The 24314-nt window shown below is 53.3% G+C and overlaps 2 protein-coding genes across 8 annotated transcripts in view; one reads left to right on the top strand and one right to left on the bottom strand.

The window, feature by feature from the left end:
- Window positions 1-13046, top strand: part of KCNC1 (potassium voltage-gated channel subfamily C member 1) — a 42112-nt gene extending 29066 nt beyond the window's left edge. Inside the window, exons 2-4 of the mRNA XM_090263470.1 lie at window positions 2522-3455; window positions 10330-10518; window positions 12532-13046. Coding sequence (XP_090119596.1) covers window positions 2522-3455; window positions 10330-10518; window positions 12532-12596 — 1188 coding nt within the window. The 3' untranslated portion in view covers window positions 12597-13046. The remainder of the gene's footprint in view (window positions 1-2521; window positions 3456-10329; window positions 10519-12531) is intronic.
- Window positions 13047-18646: 5600 nt separating this feature from the next.
- Window positions 18647-24314, bottom strand: part of SERGEF (secretion regulating guanine nucleotide exchange factor) — a 180331-nt gene continuing 174663 nt past the window's right edge. For 2 of the 7 annotated variants that reach the window (XM_090263453.1, XM_090263457.1), the window contains exon 12: window positions 18930-18957. Coding sequence is in view for 1 of the 7 variants with exons in the window: in XM_090263437.1 (XP_090119563.1) it covers window positions 18668-18957 (290 nt within the window). In the remaining 6 variants the exon portion in view is untranslated. Of the gene's footprint in view, window positions 18958-24314 lie in introns of all 7 variants that reach the window. The other 5 variants (XM_090263437.1, XR_016508308.1, XR_016508319.1 and 2 more) reach the window with 5 other exon arrangements.

The following is a 24314-nucleotide window of genomic DNA, read 5'->3' as shown; positions in this document are numbered from 1 at the left end:
CACTATCTGGACCCTTACAGAGCTGTTTCTAGAGTTGGAAGACCTGGTTTAAGTCCCTACCTTGCCCCACCAGGCCCAAACCTCTCCCACTTCATAGAGCTGAGGGGGCTCCCCCTTTTCAGTCCACCTCATTGTACTCATCTGTGTGTGTGTCCTTTATCCCCAGCAGGGCAAGCAGCTCACTGAGCACTGGGCTGAGGCCTTATCCCATCTGTGCTAGGTGTAACCTGGTGCTTGATAAGGAAGGAAGGGAAAAAAAGATGGAAGGAAGGAAGGAGAGAAGGAAAAAAGAAAGGAGGGAAGGAAAGAATGCATGCATGCATGCTAGGTGGAAGAGAGGGAGGGAAGGAGAAAGGAACAAAGAAAGGAAAGAAGGAATGAAGGGAGGGAGGATGAACGGATGTGTGGATGGAAGGGAGGTTAGAGAGGACAGAAGGAAGGAAGCATGAGTGGATGGAAGAGAGGGGAAAGGGAAGGAAGGAAAGATGGATGATGGACGGATCAAAGAAAGGAGGGATAGGTGGACGAAAGGAAGGATGCATAGGGATCACGACTGATAGTCTAGAGTACAATTTTTGAAAAGTACCCAGTGCTCTGAAGCCTCCAGGACTGTCAGCATACCATAGTGATTGCCTTGGGCAGATCTTGTCCTGCTTCTGGGCTCAGGCCTCCCCATCTGTAGCATGTAGATAATCCCTAAAGGCTGCTCTTATGTTGACATTCTGAAATGCTGACCTTGTCCCTTCCCCTATCCCAGAATGTGATTTGGAAAGTCTACATAGTGCTTGGTTTCTAGATCCCTTCCAGGTTGGGTGCCAGGTCCCATGGCCATGGTCAACCCAGACAGGGCTGTTCTGGGACTTCCAATGCTGCCCTCCCTCCGAAACCCAACCGTGTGGGGAGGAGCATCAGTGCAAATTAAAGAAATTGCTAGAAGCGGCACAGCTGCCCCCTGTTGAAGATACAGGGTGAGACTGTGGCACTCCTTGAAGTTATCTATGAGGGCAGCTCTGTAGACCAAGGGTGCGACCTATTCCAGACTGTACCTCATGGCTGCCTCCAGGAAGATGGCCCTGTTCTGGCCATAGTCTGTCTTGTCCAAGCTGAGAGAAGGAGGGTCCAGAGAGAAGGGGAGCAGCAGGAACACACAAGCAAGGATGACAAGCTGGGCCCCCAGAGGAGAGCTGATTGGCCAGGGTTTCATCTGCCCAAGGTAGTGCCAACGGAGGTCATGGCGTGTTAGAGTCCCAGGGGACCCAACCGGAGACTATAAATAGAGACCTTGCCTGGAATTCAGTCTGAGCAGGAGGGTTTGAAACTCAGACAGCTGCTTGATTCTCTTTCCTTGGGTTCCCAAGGGGTCATCATATGGGGCCACCAAAACAAATCAAAGGGTCTCCTGAACCTTTTTCTGGGCTTTCAGGGCCAGAGCTCATGGTTCTGGACAGGCTGGGTTATTCTGGCCATTTCCTTCTCCCTGATGGGGTCTGAGAGGGGCAGGTACCCACATACATTTGGAAAGCTCCAGAACCACCACAGCTTCTTCTCCCTCCCACCCACACCCCTATCCCGGGCTGACAGGCAGCAGAAAAAGAAAAGCAGACCCTATGGTGTATGGTGCCTTTGAGGATACCTGGTCCAATTCTCCTCCTGGTTCCCAAACTGCCAAACAGTATCTCTACTTGAATACCTCCAAGGATGGGGAACTCACTTTCAGATTGGGTAAATGAGTTCCTAGGAGGATAGAGAAAGCAGGTAAAAAAAAAAAAAAGCCATCTAAGGCCTTGAGGCAAACAAATGTCCTCTTTAGATCTAAATAGGATAGAACCCGAAAGCGAATCCATGGGTGAGGTACAGCTCCATGAAAAGGAGAGCGAATAGACTAGAGCAGGAGGGAAGAAAGATGGGAGATGTGGCCTGATTCCACCATACTGCCCCCTCTTGTTTCTTTGCCAACTTCAGCCCCAGCAAGCGAGGTCACTTTTATTAAACAGGGTGGCTAAATGCTTTAGCCAATCCCTTCCAAATCACAGTGGCTTAACACAATAGAGGTTTACTTCCCACTCAAGCAATAGCTCAAGGAGGGTATTTAATGGTCTTTCTCTTCAGGGTCCCAGGATCTTTCCTTCTGGTAGTTCTGCTGGCCCCCAGGGTTTCAGCATTTGCCTGGCAGTGGGGGAAAGAAAGAGCATGGAAGACTGAGCAGGAAGGTTTTATGAACCAGACCTGGTATTAATGCACAGCCCTTTCCTGCCCTGTCTACTGGCCTGAACTCAGTCATATGACCCTACTCAACCCAAGGGAGGCTGGGAAATGTAGTCTAGATGCACATCCAGGAGAAATGGAACCGTGTTTGTGAAAACAAAGCAATCCCTGCCACAACCCTTAGAACTCCCTGAGCTTCCTTACCCCATGCCCTGAGGAGGGAAAGGTGGCCTGTCAGCTTGGCTGTGCTGGAGGAGGTGTCATTGTGCATCTTCCCCTGGCCTGGCCTCTGACACACTGTGTTTCTGCCCTACAGTATGTGGCCTTGGCCTCCCTGTTCTTCATCCTGGTCTCCATCACCACCTTCTGCCTGGAGACCCACGAGCGCTTCAACCCCATCGTGAACAAGACGGAGATCGAGAATGTCCGGAATGGCACGCAGGTGCGCTACTACCGGGAGGCGGAAACGGAGGCCTTCCTCACCTACATCGAGGGCGTCTGCGTGATCTGGTTCACCTTCGAGTTCCTCATGCGTGTCATCTTCTGCCCCAACAAGGTCGAGTTCATCAAGAACTCGCTCAACATCATTGACTTTGTGGCCATCCTCCCCTTCTACCTGGAGGTGGGCCTAAGCGGCCTGTCCTCTAAGGCGGCCAAGGACGTCCTGGGCTTCCTGCGCGTCGTCCGCTTTGTGCGCATCCTGCGCATCTTCAAGCTGACACGCCATTTTGTGGGCCTGCGGGTCCTGGGCCACACGCTCCGCGCCAGCACCAACGAGTTCTTACTGCTGATCATCTTCCTGGCCCTAGGCGTCCTGATCTTTGCCACCATGATCTACTATGCCGAGAGGATAGGGGCACAGCCCAATGACCCCAGTGCCAGTGAGCACACCCACTTTAAGAACATCCCCATTGGCTTCTGGTGGGCCGTGGTCACCATGACAACACTGGGCTATGGAGATATGTACCCGCAGACGTGGTCCGGGATGCTGGTGGGAGCACTGTGCGCGCTGGCGGGGGTGCTGACCATCGCCATGCCCGTGCCCGTCATCGTGAACAATTTTGGGATGTATTACTCCTTAGCCATGGCTAAGCAGAAACTACCAAAGAAAAAAAAGAAGCATATTCCACGGCCACCGCAGCTGGGATCTCCCAATTATTGTAAATCTGTCGTAAACTCTCCACACCACAGTACTCAGAGTGACACATGCCCGCTGGCCCAGGAAGAAATTTTAGAAATTAACAGAGCAGGTAGGAAACCTCTTAGAGGCATGTCGATCTGACCTTTCACTTTTGCCCCCTGTAGCGATGATTCCAGATTCAGTCAGACTGCTTCCTTAGTTCCGTGGGTGACCCCGGAGTCCCGCACTCAGTCTTGAGGTGTGGAGCCTGGGGGCCCAGGGAGATGCTGGGCAGCCACATCCACCAGGCGGGAGCCAGCTAGCTGAACCTCACTGGCAGCTCTGGGTAAGGAGGTTGACGTGCTGGTCTCGTGACGTTCTGAAGAGATGACACGGCCCTCGCAGTTGCTGAGGACTCTTAGCAGGAGCCCGGGGAGCTGATGCTCAATGGGCAGGAGTCCAGCATGAGTCTCTGACTCAGGCCACTGACCTGGTGTCCGGGCAGGGCGGGGGCAGGTGTGATTTGGAAATGGCAGACAGCTTCTGATTTGGTCTTTACATGGCCCGCTTCAGGCTGTGCGGACGATACAAATGGCGCATGGGATCGGGCAGGAGGGTCCCTGCAAAGGCAGTGGCAAGGATTCTCACCCCCAACAGAGCCTTGTCTCCATAGCTGAGTAGAATTTGTGCTCTGATTCCGGCTGCCTAGCTCCAGGTGTGTCCTAGGCGACGCCTCTAGCCCTCCGTAACAAGCTTACTTCCCCCATAGCATGCCGAACCAACTCATCTTCCACTACCACTCTAGAGTTTAGCATTTATCTTTAGAACCTGTTGGAGTGACTCTAGCTTTCACGTTGTCTGTTTGGGTTGATGGTTGAGTGGGAGTTTCTAATGGCCTCCTGATGGAAATGGCTGGTGAGCGAAGCACGGGGAGGGGCTACCACCCCGGGCAGCTTAGATGAAAGCATTACAGACCAGCAACCACCTCCCACCGAGGGTTCTCCCCACTTATGGCAGTAGGGACTGCAGCAGCAATACATGACACCCCAACCAGTATACAACCACTTTCCCGTGACTTCAGTGGGGGTGGGGTGGGGGGAGGGGGAGGGCGGGCATGAAACAATACTAGTCACCATGGGATATATTCTAATATTCCATGGCTAGTGGTTTGTTATGGGACTCTCTCAGTTTTATGAGAACCTGCACATAGCACATAAAGTTGATCACGGGGCTCTGGTCCGAAGATATGAAGCCCATAGTCTACCTCTACCCATGGAATACCATCGACTTATTCTGTGGACACAGGGATTTCAAGGGAACAGATGACCCAGAGAAGAATACAGCAGTGAGCTAAGAAGGAGCGTAGGGTGAGGGAGGCTGAGTGAGTGCTGGTGTTTAGTCTGTGAAGGACATCCCCAGGCCAGGTCTGGTAAGGAGGCTGCAGGCTAGCGCAGCCCCAGATGAGCAAGGTTCCCCTGGTTTGGGCAGCCTCCTCCAGTGTACGATTGATTCTTCCTCACTGCTGATGTGCTCTCTGCCAGACCACCCCCATCCCTATCCAGATCTGGCCTTCATCCCACAGCTACGCTGCCCAAAACAGTACCTCCAATGCCCACCTCTCTGCCCCTGGGGGCTCACCAGCCCCTTGTCCTTGCCCCTTCCTGGGATTCCTGTAAGCACCTGAGAGGAACTTGGTTAGTGTGCTGGGCTGGGCCAGCAGATGGGCAAGGGTCTCAGAAGCTGGAATAGGGAGCCTGAGGTGGGGCTGGGCTCCCCCGGCCAAGGCATGGCTCCTGCTTAGGTTAGGAAGTCAGGGGTTGGCTGGTGGAAAGCCCCTGGCCCACCTCTCTGCTGCAGATTAGCTAGCTTTTTGACCTCAAGAGCCACCATCATGGCAAGGAAAGTTCCCGGGGCTCTAGGGGAGGGTCGGGGCTGGCCTAGCCCCCAGCTCCACTCCAGGCCCCAGCAGGAAGGGCCAAGCCTGAGTGGCACCACCATGGTGCTACTTGGCCGCTCTCTCACATCCTCCCCAACACTGGCTCTTTCAGGATTTGTACCCCAGGCGTGGGTGCCCCAGGCCTGCCTGTCAGGGATCTCAGGGGACTGCAGTCAGGCTCAGCGCGTCTGCATTCCTAGACAAAGCCAGTATCCTCCATGTGCTAAGGGTGCACGCACACATGCATGCATGCATGCACACGCACCGTGCAGACGTGTGTGTTCTAACATGTACACCAGCTAGACCCAGGAACAGAGCCCTCTTCCCATGCTGCAGCAGACCTGTGTAGCCCTCGCACTCCTGCTGGGTCCCCCGGGCCCCATCGCTGTGACAACCTTGCTCCTGGGAGCCTCCCTACCTGGCCCCAGGTTTCAAGAACTCAGAGCTCTGGCACGAGCAGTCTCTATGGCTGAGAAGATATTCTGGGCTCCCCTAAGCCTTTCCTCTGGAGCCCAGATGCCAGGATCCTCCTCCTGCTGCCCGCCTCCTGTCCCCACATTGGGTCTCCGTTCCCTTCCCAAATACTGTCCCTTGCTGGTGCTGTTTTAATGCCCCTACCTGTCCCCCTGGGCTCTGAGACCCCCTCTGAGCTTCATCCTTCACCAGAACACTCCTTCCTCCAAGAGCTGGTGTGTGAGACCAGGATTAACAGTCACTGAGAGGGGTGTGGCCCTTAGTGGGTATCCCCCATCCCTGCCTTCCCGCTCACCTCCTTTCTGTTCCTAGCTATGCACCTAGATGGGCGTGGGACTGGGGTGCATTTGTGAGTGAGTGGGGGAGGCCAGAGGTGAGGAAGGCGCATGTGGGTGGAGACCCAGCCCTGCAGGAATGGTGGGAGGTGAGACGCAGCACCCAAGCCCTCTCCAGCCTCACTTCACCCCCATGGGTGGGCATGTGGCCTCCAGGAAGAAACCTGGGCTTCTCCGTTTCTTCTTTTAGAACCTGGACTGAGGCCAAGGACAGCATGCTGGGCCCTGAGGGTGCTGCCCCAGCTCCCCAAGGTCCTCCAGTCGGGCTAGCAGCTCCTCCCCTCCCCCTCCCCTCTACCTCTGCTCTCTCCAGAAGCCTCAGGTCCATGTGTCTGTGGGGATGAGCCGGGCTTTTCCGCTGCGCTACGGCCAGCATGGCCTCATTGTGGGGGGGCCTGTCCTGGGGGTTTGCAGGCCCACAGAGGGGGATGCTGGGATAGCCCCCCGCATCAGCAAGGGCTGCCTGGGGCTGATGGCCCAGCTGCAGTCTGGGGCCCAGCCAACTGGCTCTGGACAGCGCGGAGTGCTCCCTCTGTCCTGCCGTGTTCATTCACGTGTGTCTTGTCCATCTTTGCTCCTGTGACGTGGGTCATTCCTCTCTGGTGCCACATCCGGGGCTGTGGGATCCCACCATAGGCAAGCAGGGGGCTGGCATGGGGGAGGGGTGGTAGCCAGGCCCCCTTTTCTGCTCACAGGCACACAGAGCAGCACCCTGAGAAGACCCTGCCTGGGACCCCTGGGAGCTACCACTGCGGCCTCGGGGGCATCTTTGGGGGTGGGGGTGGGAGGTTCTTCCCTGAGGAAATGAGTTGGAAGTGCCCCTCTCCCTGGCACCCCCACCTCTCCCCCTCTTGGCTGCGGAGAGTGGTGCTAGCCCGGGGCAGGGAGAGGGACCCATGCACAGGGCTGAGGGGACCAGGCAGGGCATGGGCCGGGCCCCTCTGCAGGAGCTGATCAACTTTCTGCTCCGACACAGGGCCAGGGTGGGCGGTTGGGGTCTGGGTGGGGTCCGAGTGGCCCCCAAGTGGTCTGGGGGGGCTGGTATCAGGAAAACGATGCAGCTCTGAGGGCCAGGCCTGGTGTTCTTTTCTGTGTTGTTCACATTCTCTCTTTCCCTCTTTCCACTAATCATGTTTCTTTCTCTTTCTCTCCTCGTTGTGTTGCATGACTTGTGCTGGTTCTCGTGACTGTCCTCAGCTTGTGTCTCTCCCAGCCTGCCCCCAGTTAGCCCGGGACTTGTTCCCTGAGCGCCAGGCTGGGCAGACCCCTTGGTGCTAAACCAAGGAAATGCCCTGCGACCCCCCCACCCCACCCCAGCCCTGTGTGCGCCCCTGGTGGCCGCTGCTGGTCTGAACAGTAAGTACATTGGCGGTGCCTGGACACCAGGGCGGAAAAGGCAGCCCTGCTGGCCGAGGGCCTTGACACCGGGTTCTCCTTGCTCCAAAGTTTTAAAAAAAATGACCCTCTTGCGGACGCTCATCTATCTCAGCCCATTTCAAAGCCTGGAATCCATCTCTGTGAGCCGCTGCCCATGCTGCCATTTCATCATTGCAAGCCTGCGGGTCTCGTGGGGCGGAGGGGCCCTGGGTCAGGGGAGACAGGGCTCCCCACACTCTGGGGAGCAGGTGGGAGCCGAGGCTCCTGGTGGCCATGTCACCCAAAGGACGGGGTAATGGCAGAAGGATGGGGAGTCTCGGGTGAGCTGCCCCTCTGGCCTTTTTCATGGGTTCTCCAAGTTTAGAGAGTCGGCCCCTCCTTTGTTTCTCTCTCTTCCAGCTACCCCTCTGGAGCCGGGGAGGGAAAACGCTCCCAGTTTCTGATAGTACCCCAAACTGCAGGTAAACCAACAGCCCAAGGAGGGAGGCCCCTTCACAGAGCAAGATCTAAGCTCTTTCACCCAATTATAGCCCTTTTTCAAAGACATTGACAGACGAAGCAGGCCCAGGTGCACCCTGGGGTGGAGGTCCGGGTCTCTTCAGAAAGCAGGAGTGCGCAGCTCACATGCACCCAGGGGTCCCTGATGGCTGCCCCCTACTCCCTCCCCCTGCAGGGAAGACCAGCTCCAACACTGGACCCTTTAAAGGCTGCCAGGAGCTGCATGCCCCAGGGGCATGGCGCGGGGTGGGGCAGAGCCATCAGTGGGGACTCAGCACTCAGAGCCCTCGAAAGGGTCTCAGGCTCCACCACCCACCTCTGACCCACCCCTGGGCAGGAACTGTAGGTCTGCAGCTACCTCTCCTGACAGAGGACGGCCAACAGAGACACAGCAGGTCCTGGCTCCCCTCCCAGAGGGAGACGCTGCCTGGTAGGGCTTACTGTTTTCCCTTTGAGGAAAACTTGTGCAGGGTGCTATGGGTCCCGACTTCCACACCCCCATCCACATTCTCCTTCTTATACTTCCCTCCCTTCTCCCCCACCAGCTTCCCCCGTCAGCCCAGAGAGGGAGGGCAGCCAGGCGCCAGCCAGAGTAAGAGGCACAGCTGAGCGTGTCTGTGCGCCCAGGTGTGTGCCTGCAGACACGCCGCACGTGCCCGGCAGCCCCCAGACCCCAGAGAGGCCCCAGCCCCAGTTAGGTGGTGTTAGAGTTACCTTGGTAACTGGCCTTTCTGGCTCAGAGTAAATAGGGGAGTGAAGCCCCTGGGATTTGTCAAGAAACGCACTGTACGTGAAATGCTTTGCCATCTTGTATGACAGACTTTTTTTTTAAGTTCCAAAATTATGATGGGATTTTTTTGGATTTGCTTTATGAATAAACCTGATTGGTCCATTTCTCTTTTGACTGACTGCCTCTTTGTAGTGACATGATGTGCACATGGGCCGTGATCCTGCCTGTGGGTACGCTGAGCCTGTGCCCGCGGAGAAGGATCACCTCAGCGTGTAGTTACATGATGTGAACAGGGTCATGGAAGAGGGTCAAATGGGGTGGAGATTGTCTTCAGCTTTTTTTCCCTTTTAGTCTTTCAGAGGATCCCCACCCCCATGGTCTCACTCATGTTGGTGCCCGTCTTCCCTGGAAGTTCGCACCCTAGATAAAGTCTGAGAAAGCCGAGGTGCCCACTGTGGGGGCTGAGTTGGCCCCACCCTGGCCAGAAATATTCTGCTTTGAGAGCCCAGCACATGGGGCAGACTCAGTCCCCAAGAGTGATGGGAAGGGACGGTGGCCAGACAGAGGGCCTCTGCCAGCTCCAGAGGCTCCCACTGTGCTGCTCCTGAACTTGGGAGAGGGTGAGCTCCCTGCTGTGGCCACACTTTGTCCCCCTCCCAATGTGCCCCCCCCCCCTGCAGACCTCCTCCCAGGTTCTTTCTCGTCTTCCCCACCTGAGTCCATCAGCTGCTATCGTCTTACACATCCATTTGCTCTGCTTTTCGGGGGATGCTGCTGAAAGGAGACAGGGGAGTGGGAGCCTTCTCCCAAATCAGGGCTCGCTGTCACTGCCTCATGCAAACATCCCTGCTGTGCCATGCAAGCTGACCAGGCCTGCTTGGTGCAGAGCAGAGCAGGCGCCCCTGGCTTGATCTGAATGGGGATCAGAGCGGACTGAGTGACCAGCATTAGTCTGTGTGGCAGATGGAGCAGATTGAGTGGTCACATTGGGTCTGCGTGGAGGACAGAGGAGACCGTGTGACCCGACTGAGTCTGCATGGGGGACAGAGCATCCTCAGTGACCAAATTAGATCCATACGTGGGGTGGGCAGGCTGTGTGATCCGATGAGGTATGTGTGGTGGTCAGCATGACGTGAGTGATAAGATGGGATCCAATGGGGAATGGGGTAGAACTGATGGCTGGGGTTAGGGAAGCCTGAGTGGGATAGGAATGGGAGGCAGCCACGCTCTGTGGTCAGTAGCAGAGGGGTCAGAAAAGGCTGTCTCTCTGGACTGGAGTTGTTTCTGTGTGTCTGTCTGTCTCCCCCCTGAGCGCTGTGTCTGGTCCTCTGCCCATGTCTGCATCCACACCATCCTGTCCCATTGGCCCAGCCTTGGGCCCGGCCCAGCCCCCAGCACCACGCTTGCTGGGCCCGCCAACTCATCTTTTTGCAAACTTTGAGCAAATCCAGGAGCCCTTCCTTTGCAGCACCGTGGGCAGCCCACAGGCTGCCTGAATGAGCCGGAACCCCCAGCCTCGAGCCTCCCTCCACGGCCCGTCACACTTCTGTCCTCAGGGACGGGCTGCCCTTTACCAATGCCCCACCTCTGGCCTGTCCCCCCACCTACTAAACAGTTTTCAGTGTCTCAATAGCTTCTGCTTATATGTTTGAAGATTCCAAACTGAATGGGGAGGTGGCGAAGGCCGCGCTGGCGAACGAAGACTGCCCCCACATAGACCAGGCCCTCACTCCCGATGAGGGCCTGCCCTTTACGCGCTCGGGCACCCGCGAGAGATACGGACCCTGCTTCCTCTTATCAACCGGGGAGTACGCGTGCCCACCTGGTGGAGGAATGAGAAAGGGTATGTAGAGGAGGCTGGGTTCCTGCATCAGCCGGGCTGCCTCTCGCTCTTGCAGATGGGTGGGTGGGGTGGTGGGGGAGGGGCGCTGAGGGGCAGGTAGGCACACTGATGGGGGCAGGGAGCAGGAGGAGTCCCCCGGTTTGGCCCCCCACCAAGATCTGAGTCCCTCTGTCCTAAGTGGAATGTCAGGATGACAGAGAGAACCTGAGGTCCAGGCAGCTGTGGGTTGGTATTAAGGGTCAGTAAGTACCTAAGGGGCAGGAAGGGTTGGGACATGCTGGCTGACTATGGGCTGTGGCCCTAAGGCTGAGGGGTCCCCAGGGATGCAGAAGGAGCCTCGACTGCTCCAGGCTGCTCTGGCAGATGGCAGGTCAGACCCAAAAGTGTTCTTTTGTCCAGTGGTTGAGGAGGACAATGAGGTGGGCCTGGCCTGGCCAGGACCCTGTGGGCTTAGCCACCCAAGATCCATGTTCTGGAAGAAGCATCCTTTTAAGAGAAGCCACAGACCATCGGAAGGGAAGCCATGAAGAAAAAGGGGGCTTCAGGCCTTGGGGGTGAGGCCCGTGTCCTTGCTAGGTAATGTTTGTGCCAGTCAGAATATTGCTAGTGACAGAGGAGAGAATTTGCCAAGGGAAAGTTGTTAACACAGGACTGTGCAGCCCCTTCCATCCCCAGCGCCCGTTAGCCAGGCCCTGGGTGTGGGCAGCGCCCCCTTGTGGTTGGTGAAGGCTGAGCCCCGTGGTGGTCTCTGCTCAAGGACTCCCTCTACCAGACCCTTATCTTAGGCTGACACCCTGGGGGAAAGGCTTCGACTAGAGCTTGATTGAGCATGGGCTGGGGAGAGGCTTGCCGCCCAGAGCATCTTAGCTCAAGGCTCCAGGTGTTGGCCCAGGGCCCAGAAGGCGCAGAAAGCTATCCTCAGCACAGCGGACTGGCTGGGCAGCGCGTGCATGTCTGGGATGCATGCTGACTGGGGTGAGCAGGTTGGGCCACAGCGATAGTTGGCTTTTTAGAGCAACAGTTGGTGTAGCCTGTGGCCATTTACAAGTGCTCTAGTGTTTGAAGTGGTTCAACAATACGCAGGGAGAAAATGCAGAATTCAAAATAAAGGACAAACCCAGGACAGGAGAGGCAACCTATACTGAGACTGGGGAAGTCCTTTTTGTCACTGGTGCTTAGTGTGCCCACCTGATCCAGGCTGGTCCCTGCTTTCTTGCCCTGCCTGGAGGTCCCTTGGACCCCAGCGCGGCATAGCGCTCCCCGCATGGTGCTGCATGGCGGAAGGCTGCTGGCCTGGCAGGGGGTGGGGGTGGGGCTTGGCACCCTCCATGGATAGGCCTAATGCAGCTGGCTTTTCCCCCAGTGAAGGCTCTAGAATGCCAGGAGCAGAGGCAGCCCAGGGGACTGAGGGGAAAGCAGATACACCCTTCCCAGGGGCTGTGCTCTGCCTGGTAAGGTCTCATGGGCTGCCTGCCTCCTTCATCTCGAGTGTCGGACCAATCTGTGTGGCCTAAAAGAGCAGAAAATAAGCTGAGTCTGTTTATTGTGCTTCCAAAGGCCTAGGGAGTGTGGGACGGAGGACGTCCTCGCTCCCCGCAGTTGCCCAGCGGCAGCCACGGACCACAGGTGGTACCCACTCCCCGACCTACCGAGGCGAGGCGTGGGTGCCAGAGTCTTTGGGAGGCGCCAAGGGTGAAGTGCCCCCACCCACACCCACCCAGCCCCACTGTCATGGAGTCATGACAGCTGCCAAGGACTTACTTTCTCAGGATAATCCAGGCCATAAGCCCTGTGCAGAGTAGGAGAGCAGTTAGGGACCCTACCCGGTCCCCCTGGAGGGGGAGAGAGAGGCGTACTAGGCTGGCTCAGAGCATGGGAAAACCACGCCAGCGGGAGAAGAATCTGCATGCGGCTGTTCTGTCTCTCCTTCTCCTTCCTTAAAAACTAAGTACCAAGTGGGATGGGAAAGCCAAGAAGAGACGCTCAAGTGTTAATTGTATTCTTTACATACAGATCTTTGCAAAGAAAGCCCTGTCATTGCTAAGTATATGCCGACAGAGGCTGTGAGAGTGACTTGACCAGGCGGCTTGGCCGAGGACACTGGTGGCTATTAAGCATCTGGGTGGACCTGCAGCCCCTCCTCACCCTCGGACAGAGTAAATTCACGCCACGCAGGTTTGCCGGACGAGTCCGAGTGGCCCAGGCATTGTGCTAGGACGGACGTAGCTTTTTCTACGGCCAAATGGTAACTGACCGTAGAGGATTTCTTTCTCTTCTTTTCATTTTTAAAAATTTTATTTTATTCGGGGATGGGGGTGGCGGGGTTCCTTAGCATGACTTGCATGAAGTTAAACAGAAAACCCAGCCAACCAAACCCACCCACCCCTTGCAACTGTGTGATTACTACCCTCAACAACAGCAACAAAAAGAAAAAAGCAGAAGTCTATTTTCTTTCAAAGCTTTTTACTTTTACACACATTGGAGCCAGACTGTAAGGGCATTTATTAGAAACCTGTGCATTTCTGGGGGCAGGGGTGGGGGTGGTGGGAGGAGTGGGGACGGGGAACAGATCGCTTCCCTTTTTCGTACACAAGATCGAGAGGAAAGGTTCCCAAAAGGTCAGTCGGTCAGTCATCGGTCATATTGACCTCACCTTCATAATTCATCCATCACGTGGAAACTGAGAACTTTGCTCCAAATAGAAATGTGGAAACTCGCACTGCCGCCTTCTTCCCTCTGTCTGGCATGCTTGTGACCCAGCGGATGTCGCCCCAAGACCCCTGACAGTGGCTAGTCTAGGTTGATTCTATCATCTCTTTCGATGTGTAGATCCCGTGTGACCAACTTTCCTAACAAATTGTTCATAGTAAATAATCAACACAGTATGGATTTTCCACGTGTTCCTTTAGAGCACCAAAAGATCAGGACCACGGGAGGGGTGGCCCTCCTCCACCTTTAATAAGGCACAACCTGGCATTGTATGCAACTTAGAACTTCAGAGTAAAAACTGCATGCCCAATGTTATGCAAAGCGATTCTAGCATGAACTAAATTTTGTATCATGGTTTCTGTATAGTCTAAAGCAGATTTGTTTTCCTGAAGCAGTCGGAGGTTTGCAGAGACACACGTCTGCATCTCGAATAAATATAGTATTTTCCCAAAAGAAACAGAGGACAGTAGTTTGGCTTTGATCTGATTCTAAAATTAGTGGTGGGGGTGGGGGTGGGGAAGGATATTTTTGAAAAACACATGCTTGAGTTGAAACAAAAAATGCAACATCTCAAGCTTTCACTGCAGCTCGCCACGTTTCCTGGAAAGAGAGCAACGCTGCTTTAGCTGAACACCCCCCCACCCCCAGGCCCTGGCTCTTGATAATAAAAAGCTGACTTTTGAGATGAAGCATGGATCTGGGTTTTTATTGCCTCAGTCACTGTCGCAATTTGGTTCGGGGCCTCTGGTCAGGCCCCGAGGAGGAAGCTGCTCTCTAGCTGGGCCCCTGCAGATCCTGTTGGCTGGGGGGCGGAGGAGGGAGGTGGCTCTCAGGAAGGATGGGCATGCAAGGACCTGACCAAAGACAGGCACATCCTCTAGGGCTTCACCGACGTGGCCGCCTGTCTGTGGAGTCCTGCCGTGGTCCTGACTCCTTGAATCCGGCCATGTTGGAGCCCGCCCCGCCCTTCCCCGTGCAGACCACAGTCCCTTCCCTCCTAGGGCCGTCCTTGAGTCTGGGGGAACCAGAGGCAGAAGTCTGACTGACAGGACTGGGGGCCTCCCCAGCTGCACCCTTGCTAGGCCCAGTCTGGTGGAGCACCTAATTGGGCACCACTCACTCAGCCCAGAAGGGGTGGAGCCCTGTCCTGGGGATTGTGATTTGCTGGGTTGTGTTCACTTGGTTTTGGTTGGGGGTAGACTGAGGGACTGGGGTTCCAATTCTTTTCTTAGCCATTAGGGAATTCAGGAATGTTCAGGTGGAAAAGTTCCTGCAGTCTGAGCATTTTACAGACAAGGAAGAGAGGCCCACAGCGGGGAGCGATCTGCCTAGGACCACAAACAAATGGGTGCCGGTTTCCTCTTGATTTCAGTTTCCATGATGCCTCCCGGCCTATCCTGAGGCAATGATCAGGTGGGGGGAGGAGAAGCTGAAGGGGGTCCCAATTTTCATCTAACAGCACCCCCCCCCGAATTCCCTCTAAGCATTTGCCTCACCTTCCTGTGAAGTCTGGAAACAAAGAGGTGGGGGTCAGTGGGGTAGTGAGTCCAGGGCTCCTGCAGCCAAAAGGCTGCCAGATCTATGCTGTGTACTTAACGGCCATTCAGGACGGAGACGCCAAGCAGCCTCAGCTGCTGCAGGGCAGGCCAGGTGCCCTCCACCTGGGCTCCACCTGGAGGAAGTGCCTCTGGTGGACTCAAGTGGGGCTCAACACAAAGCCTATTGGAATATGGGTTTTCAGGGACATAGTAGCTGATGCGGAAAGGGGATTAACATACATTGAGCATCTGCTGTGTGGAGGGCATCTGAGAAAAGTTGTCTAATGAGAGCCCTTAATAATTCAACATTGCCCATTGTAGGGGCAAGAGAACAAGGCACAAAAGTAACTGGTCCAAAACCACACAGCCACTGAATGACGAAGCCAAGATTTTAAACCCAGGTGGGCTGCCTCCAGGGTTTGGGGGAAGCTGTCCCAAGGCCTGCCCAGGGTCGGAGGTTGACTTGATAGGAACATTTGAGTTGCTGATCCTGAATCCCAGGACCCTCAGGACCTGGCCTCCTGCTCTCCTTCACCAAGTGCCATGGGTGTGGACCAAGGGGCCACTTCACACGCTGCTCTGAGCTTTCCACACACATCTGACCGCCTCACTCTCCTGCTTAAACATCCTGCTGCCCCAAGAATGAAGCTGCATCTCCTTAAATTGGCTGCCAAGGCCTCTCCTCTCCCAGCTCTCACTTCCAGGCACTCCGAGACTGTGAACTTGGGGCAGTTACATATGTGCACCTCAGGACCAGGAACTCCCTCCCTCTACTCCCCTCCCCAACTTTTCCCAACCAACACGCGAACTCCCAGTTTCTATTTATCACTAAGTTACTGAACTCAGAAGTGGTGGGTGTCCCGGGCCCTAGTGCAGGGCTGTCCTGGGAGTTCCAGGCTGGACTCACCATTTGCAAGCACAGTCTCCCGTAGTTTTGTTCACTGGGACCAAAGGCTGTGGGTGTGTCAAGAGGGGGTACCTGCCATCAGGAGGGGGAGTGTGTGCACATCTTGCTAACACTTGGTACATGGCACATCGTTGACCATCACACCGGGGAGGGGCCCGAGACCATAAGTATACAACTGTGTCCCGCTTCTTCATTTTCCTTCCCTCCTCTCACACCGGAGGGGTGTGAGGGCCAATTTACTCAGTCGATCATAAAAAAGGTAATTTTAAAAAATGAGTAGGTATGTTCTCTAGTTGGCTCCTGTGGTTCATTAGCAAACCAGGTGGATGAGGTTTGACATGGACTGTCAAATGGTTGTGCTATCCACAGCGCTGTCAGCAAATATTTGTGAGGGAGAAAAGCAGAGGATGGGGGTGGGGGGGATCATGGCGCCCACTCTCTTGACCTCCCCACTCCATGGCGACCCTAAAGGTGAGCGACAAGCTCATTCACTGACATTTATTGGGCACTTCCTCTGTAGCAGGACCTGTCCTTGATGCAAGTTTCTACAATTGACCCAGACCTGGTCCTTGTTCTCAAAGAGCTCAGGGTCTAATAGAAATAGAGGGGCGTGAACACCTACACATTGAGAAAGAACAACAGGGATCAAAGGATCCTGAAAAGAATCTGGGAGACACTGTCAACAGCCCCTCAGCCCCAGCCCTGGAGCTTTCGGTTACTCATCAGATCCAGCCCATGAACTGCCTTAAAGAATGCCGTCTGCCGCTGTCAAGAAGGGCAAAACGCTGGAGCTCGAGGGGATGGGACAGTCTGGTGTCTTCTACTGCTGAGAGTCATTTATTCCTCCCTGTGTGAATTATCTGTGCCCTGCATGCTTCCCAGAAGGGTCTGACTCGGGTTCTGAGCGAGGGGCTGACCCTGTTTCAGGCTGGAAAGGAGCCTGGAGACACTTCTTCTTGGGCCCACAAGGTCTCAGAAGAGACGTCAGGGCTCAGCCTCTGAAGACTTGGGCTTGGGCTTCTCCCCGCAGGTGCTGAAAGAGGCGGGAGGGAATCGGCTCTGCTGGGCTGGGTGTGGGTGTGGCGGTCCCTCGGGAGTGGGAGCCCCATCTGGGAGGCATGGGCCTCAGCGCTCTCATGTGGGACGGCTCTCTGGCCTGTGTCCTATGTAGACCACCCAGCCTGTGGGTGGTGGCTGCTAATGGCGGGCTTGCTCCAGTGTGGGCTTGGTCATCTTGGCAAAACCAGCTCAGAGTGCACAGAGATGTCCTGCCTCCCATTCCAGCAGTGCTTGGGGCTGCACCGGCCTCACTGGTTCTGGGAGGTGGTGGACCAAGGACTTCGCTGGCTAGGGCATGTTTCTAGGATACAGGATTGGGAAAAGGACCTCGTGCGTTGGTGGTCAAGGACAGCTGATGGCCGTGGGTAGTCCCTAGGTTCAGGCCTGGCAAGCTCGGGACTGTCCTCATCCCCACTCTCCTAGTCCTAGGGCTCCCCCTTGTCTGCCCCACTTGGCTGGGCTCTGAATGGGTCATCTCCCAATCAGGGGCCCGGAGTGAGGTGCATGGTCTTGAAATGGCACCTTCCCCTTTTTAGGCCTCTGTTTTCCCATGTGAACAATGAAAATACTGGGTAAGATCAGTGGTTGTAAACTTTTCTCAAGGACCCCTTGTTGAGTGAACTCTTACTTGAAGTCTAATATATAATATTAGAAGTCTAATATATAACATGTAGAGTGACGCTACTGTGAATTGAGTGGAGGGTGGGGATCAGGACTGCAGTCCCCTTGGCCTTCCTTTACCCATCATCCACCAGGTGGCCACTGAGTTCTCAGGAGACTTCGAGGGCTCTAGTGAATGCAGTTGAGGCCCTGATGCTAGAAGGTCATTACAGGCCCTCCTGCTTGGCTGTCCTGGTATTTTGTGACTTCCTAAGGCCACTGGAGCTGGGTCCTCGCAGAGCCAAACCCTCTCTAAGTCACAAAGGGAAGGCCGTGTGGGAGGAGCACAGAGCTGGCAGGCTAGCTGGGGCCACTGTCACTTAGTCCCCCAGGGAAAGCTGCTCTCTGAAACCCTCCGGCCAAAGGCCTGCTGTCAGTCACGGCAGAGAGAGGGAGCCTGGGCCCAGGGTCTGGCTGGGTCCGCATTTCACGTGAGGGCCCTCTTCCTGCAGAGGTGAGGGTCTGGGGGCAGATGTGGGGCTTAGGTTCTCGATGCCGCTATCCCTGCAACTCCCCATGCGCTGTGGCCTGTCCCCCACCTGAAACGACCCAGTGTGGCACTTTTTAGTCACGCAGACTAGCTCCAGAGTCCTGCCTGGCTCATTGAAGACATCCATCTTCTGAGCACTTCAGAATGGTGAGCTCTAGATTGCAGATGCCTTTGTCTGTCCCAGGGGTCTCCTCTGCTGGGTCTTCCCAGAAGCCTTAGCTCTTCCTCCACTTACTCGTCTGCAGTTCCACCTACACCAACTCCAGAGCCTTCACCCACGGCCCTAGTCACCAAGACAAGAACTCCTCCCTGTGCCCCAGGTCCAGGTACCCAGTCACCTGACCAGGGTACCTTGATAGCCTTGAACCAAAAGCTACCTGCTCTGGACCCTGAGAATAAAACCCAGGAGCAGCACGTGGCTGCTCTAAGCGTGACCTCGGAACCCTTGGTCTTGCTGAACCAAGGGCTGCTGGACCAGAACCACTGCTGGGGGTAGGCCTGGCTTCCCTGTCCTCACCAGGTAGGGGAAGCCTGGAGCTTCCCGCTGCTTGTGTCCCCTGGCAAGGACACAACCCTCGTTCTCATCTGCTGGGCGGAAAGGATGCCTGTCTCTCTGTGCCCTGGACACGTCCCACCTGCAAAGGAGAAAGGAGGCTTGTAGAAGGGGTTTGGACACTCCGGTCGGTGCTCAGCCCGAGCCCAGTGCCTCCTGAGCCCTTCTTGGCCAGCCCCACACTCTGACAAAGCAATTCTCCAGGAACACTCTGAGTGGGAAAAGCCACTTTATTATAGGATCTCTGTCGCAAGCCCCTTATTTCTGCACCTGTAGGACTGGCTTTGGGTAGGCGATACTGGTTGTCTTTCCGTGGCTTCCTGAGACTCAGCGTCCTCGCTGGCAGCTGGGGAAGGGAGGGCCGGCAGCTGGCAGAGGGCCAGGGAGTGGCCAGCCCCGCAGCCCACGAGGAGCACAGATGACGACCGCAGGGCCTGCACGGGCTTTGGGGCCCAGACGTTGCTGTCGCTGCCGTCCCCGCACATGCCATGCTCGTTCCAGCCCCAAGAGTGACACGTCCCACCTGCAAAGGAGAAAGGAGGCTTGTAGAAGGGGTTTGGGCTTTGGGTAAGGGGGCTGAAGCACTCACCTGGGGGCACAGGTGTCATCATAAACCCCAAGAAACCAAGCCCAGTGACACCTGGTGGTGAGCTCAGGGTCCCTGCTTCCTCCCCTGCCCTCATGGGTCTGCTCCTGGTTCAGTATTTCCTACCCCCACCAGCCCACACTCGCTGCTGCCCCAAACCTGGCTCCCCCTCGTGGCCTCCCCCTCAGAGTCACCCCTCAAAATGTGATCTAAGACCTGAAAACCCCGTCTCCCCAAATACCTCAAATCCTTCCACATCTCTCCAACTCCACTGCCACCACCCTGGTCCCAACGCCATTTTCTCAGCATCCACCCTGATCTCCAAAGAGCATCAAGGGGACCTCTGAGACAGCAAACTGATCACATCACCGCCGTGCTTAAAGCCTTCAGTGCTTCCCACCGCCCTTAAAGGCCTTTCCCTGGCCTTGGACGATCTTGCTGGTCTGCCCCTGCGCAACTCCGCCCCCACCCTCTGCGTCCCAGAACGTCATCCCCTTCAGTTCCTTTAATGTGCCCTGTGGGGCCTGCCTTTCTCTCAGTCCTTGCTTTCCTGGGCTCCAGGCCTCCTCCTCATCCTTGGATTCCAGTTGAAATGTTGCTCAGAGGCCAGATTCCCCAGCGGCCCAGGCCACCTCCAGTTCCTGTCACTGCCCTTGGACTTCACCAGCACAGGCAGTGGAGAGATGACCTGCACAGTTACGTGTTCACTGTCCCCTCCCACTAGAGCACCTGCTCTACAGCGAGGGAAGGAACTCGTGTGTCCCGCTCAGGCCACGTCCCAGCACAGCGCCTGGCACACAGCTGGGACTCACTGCGCGTTTGCTGACGACAGAAGGGAGCGAATGAGCTCCCAGCCAGCCTTCGTGCGCGGGCCTCCCCGACAGTCCGTCATGCTCCCGCCTCCCACGGCACCTCTTCCGCGGTTCTGGACCCTTGCCAGGGTCTAAACTCGCATTTTTCTGTGGTTGTTTAAAAATTTTTTCTGGATATAATGTAATACATCTTCATGGCAAAAAGGGAAAAAATGGAAAATATAGATGAGTGTGAAGAAAAGCAGACTTCCAAAATTTTGCCCACTACAAATATTTTAAATCTTTCAAATTTTTAATTTGTGAAATTTGTAAATATCTGTGTATATTTGTCCTGTTTTTATGTCTTAACATTGTAATACAAACATTTCTCCATGGAATAGCAAATTATTCAAAAACTAAATTAAAAATAATTTGCTTGAAATTTTGAAATAGCTCAATATGCAGAAAGGTTCAAAAACAACCTAACAGAAAGACACAATATCCCTGTCCAGATTTAGAACACTAGTTGACATTCTGCAATTTTTGCTTCAACCCTTCCTTTAAAAAAGAAAAATCAACCAGGCTGGTATGCAATATTTACATGCTTGTTTAATATTTTCTTAAGTATGTCCTTAAATACTAAGTTATATTTTTAGTTTGTTTTAAAGATGTATATAAATATTATCATTCAAATATGTATCATTTTTACGACTTGCTGTTTACATAGCACTGGTTTTGAAATTTATCTGAGCTGGTAGTTACAGATCTGGTTCATTTATTTTAACTGTGTATAATATCCAGTTGTGTATAAATCATATTTTACTTATCCATTTCCTTTTCCTTATCCATTTCCAGGTCTTTAATAATAATAATTGTTGCTATTTTATCAGACAATATAATATACAAGAGTATTATAGCACAACAATAATACCAACATTGTTGCTATTAAACAGCACACGGCAATGAACATCCTTGAACATGTGTCCTGGTACAAGCTGGTGTTTGTGCAGGGCTGATTCCTACGAGTGAGTGTAGTGGGACTGCATTTGCAGTAAAAACTGGGTATGACCAAATAGCTCTGCACAGAGGCCGCAGTCAAGTCTGGTCCCATCAGCAATGGATATGAATGTTTCCCTCGATCTCTGCTTTTAGACTTGCTATCCTGGTAAGGACATTTAATTCATGTGCACTCTCTGACTACAAGTGAGATGCGCATTCCTTTATGTCCATTAGCCCTAAGTGGCCTCTCCTATGAACTGCCTTTATCCATTCTTTGCCTGTTTTACCCTTTGGTTGTCTGCCTTTTTCTTACTGATTTGTAAGTTTTCTTTGTGTATCTTTGTTAACGCAATTCTTTGTTGTTGAACATGTTGCAAGCGTCTTCTCCCAGAAGTCTGTGGTGTGTCTCTTCATTTGGTTTATGGTATCTTTTGTTGCACAGATTTATTTAAAGTGACTGCCTAATTGTCCATTAGGGAGATTAAACAATTTCCTTAACTTGTATACTACTGTTAGATAAGTAAGTTGTTTCTAATTTTTCACATTTTGTATAACATTGTTATGAACTTCTTTATGCATGAATCTTTGTCTGTCTTTCTTAATTATTTTCTCAAATCAGATTCTTAGAATAGGAATTCCTGGTCAAAGGGCATGTACATTTTCAGGGTTTTGAGAACCGCCAGAATACTTTTCAGAAAGGTCACTTGATGGGCCTACATCAATCTGTGGGAGTCTGTTTCACTCCAGCATTGCCAGTATTTATTAATAATTACAGTGTTTAAGAATCTTTCCCTACTTGAAAATAAAAATGGTATCTCATTAATTTAATTTGTATTTCTTGATTACCATTGAAATTGAAAGTTAATTCTTATGTTTCTCAGGTATTTGTATTTCCTCTTTTGTGTATGTCTGCCTCTTATCTTTTTCCTAGTTAGTATTCAAAAATTTAAGTGCTCAGACCCAAGAGCCAGATGGCCTGGGTTCAAATCCAGCTCCCCCATTTATTAGTTGAGTAACCTTGGGTAAGTTACTTAGCCTCTCATGCTTCAGTTCTCTAACCTGTTAAGTGGGGATAATAATAGTACCTTTATCATAAAGTTGTTTACAAAGATTTCATAAGGTATAAAATACTTAGAATGGTGCCTGGCACATGGTACTATTCTAAATATTTGCTATCGTTGTCATTAAGAGCCATGTTGTTTTAAATATTTTTAAGAATATTAATTCTTTCTCTGTCATAACTGGCATAAATACTTTTTTCTCAGTTGATTTAAAATTCTGTTTTGAGTCTTTAATATAAAATATAAGTTTTACAGTTCTAAGTATTAACATTTATCATTTTTCTCATTGCGTGTAAGAATTGAAAGCCCATTCCTATCTAGATCAGAAAATATCCTTTCTGATTTTTCAATGATTTAAATTTTGTACTCTTTACATTTCACTCACTGTCCACTGAAACTCTGTTTTACAGAGCACTCTTTCAACAGAGGGAAGCTGGCTGGGCCAGGGTTCCCCTTCCCCTAGCTTTTCCCTAATGGAAAGGCAATAATTGGCCCCAAGCTTGGGTTTGGGGGGACACAGATGCTTGCCCATTTGGTCCCCGAGTGAGGAAGTGCACACAGAGAGGATGCGCCCCAGGCCACAGCCCCTGCAGTGAAGCAGGAGTTTCAGCCAGGTGGAGCCGAGGTGCCAGGTGGATCCAAGGCGCGAGGTGGGAGAGTGCAAGAGGCTTGGTGCCTTCAGACCTAGCCCGGCACCTGGTCTGGGCTTTGTGCCCAGCCCTGGTGAGTGGCACCAGCTGACGGTCAGCAGGAATGGGGGCAGGAGGAAGGCAGAGCTGACCTACCAGCAGGACGCGGCACAATGGGCAGCTGGCAGGTCCCTCTTCTCCGGCCAAAGGAAACACACTCTGAGGAAGCCACATTTCGGGCCGGGGTAGCCACAGCCTTGAGCCAGGGCTGTCATGCCCACTGGGCTGAGAGGCCTGGCAGAGCCCCAGATATATCTCCCCCCAACACTTCCAAAGATGCTCACTTGAAGTTCAGTGCTTTATAGTCTTTATCTCATTTAGTTCTAACAACCCTATGAGGCAGCCGTGTTTTATATATTATTCTCACTTTATAGATTATGAAACTGAGGCCCAGAACTGAGGCATATGGTTGCAGAATCTGTACAGAACTTTGCTATATATCAGGGCTTGCCAAAGTTATTCCATAAAGGCAGATAGTAAATATTTTAGGTTTGAGGGCCTCATTTGGTTTCTGTTGCATATTCTCTCCTTTATTATAACCCTTTAAAAATCACTCTAAGCTTGCAAGACCATGCCAAACAAGCCACAGGTCCGATTTGGCCAGTGGGTCACACCTGGCCGGCCCCTGGTATACATGCAATGCTATTTACTATAGGCTGTGCTGTACTGTCCTGGGTCCCACATGAACACATGGCTGTGTGGTAATGGTGCTGAGGCCCCCACTGACATCATACAGTTGCTAGGAGGACTGCCTGACCGTGTGTGTGTGTGTGTGTGTGTGTGTGTGTGTGTGTCCCCTAGCACAGCACCTGACACAGTGACAGCTCACGCCCACATACAAGGCAGACCACCAGAGTGGAGGAAGAAGCAAGGAGCGTCAGGTGGTGCGGAGAGGGAGGGACACCACTAGGTGGGAAGGCCTGGGTGCAAATGACAAGGAGTCTGAGAGTCCTGGACACTTGAAACAAACCTCACAAAGTGAAAGATTGGCTACACAGCGGGACACCTTTAAGTACTGCATTCCTTCAGCATTTTGGCATGGGTTCCCCACCCCCCTCTCACTTAGGGCCACCTTTCAAGGGCACAGTGAAGAGGATGGGGAAGGCCTCTGGCCTCAGCGAGATGCTCCACGTGGGCTTGTTCTCGTGTAGATGGGAGAGGGCAGCGAAGGTCCCACGGTGAGCTACTCCCTACGCTAACTGGAACACAGAACGCCCAGTTTTCGGAACAGCTGAGTTACAGGAGGCCTCTGCCTTTACAGAGGGCTCCCTGCACTGAGGACACTGAAATCCCACCGACAGATCCAGATCTGCTTTTTGGGCCCGGGAGCACACTGCTGAGCCTCTCGTGGAGAGCTTCTAGTTCAGTGGTTCTCAACCTGTGGGTCACGACCCCTTTGGGGGTCGAATGGCCCTTTCACAGGGGTCGCCTAAGACCATCGGAAAACATATATATAATTACATATTGTTTCTGTGATTAATCATTATGCTTTAATTATGTTCAATTTGTAACAATGAAAATACATCCTGCATATCAGATATTTACATTACGATTCATAACAATAGCAAAATTACAGTTATGAAGTAGCAACAAAAATAATGTTATGGTTGGGGGTCACCACAACATGAGGAACTGTATTAAAGGGTCGCGGCATTAGGAAGGCTGAGAACCACTGCTCTAGTTCCAGAGGGATTTTCTAGCCTCTAGAGTTCAGGTCCCCTGCTTGTGGTGCTCAACAAACTTGGCCTGACCAG

This window comes from Furipterus horrens, unplaced genomic scaffold (genome assembly GCF_987537825.1).
Source record: "Furipterus horrens unplaced genomic scaffold, mFurHor1.1.pri manual_scaffold_2, whole genome shotgun sequence".
NCBI classification, from domain to species: Eukaryota; Metazoa; Chordata; class Mammalia; order Chiroptera; family Furipteridae; genus Furipterus; species Furipterus horrens.
The sequence above is the reverse complement of the archived record's forward strand: the minus strand, read 5'-3'. Positions and strand labels throughout refer to the sequence as shown.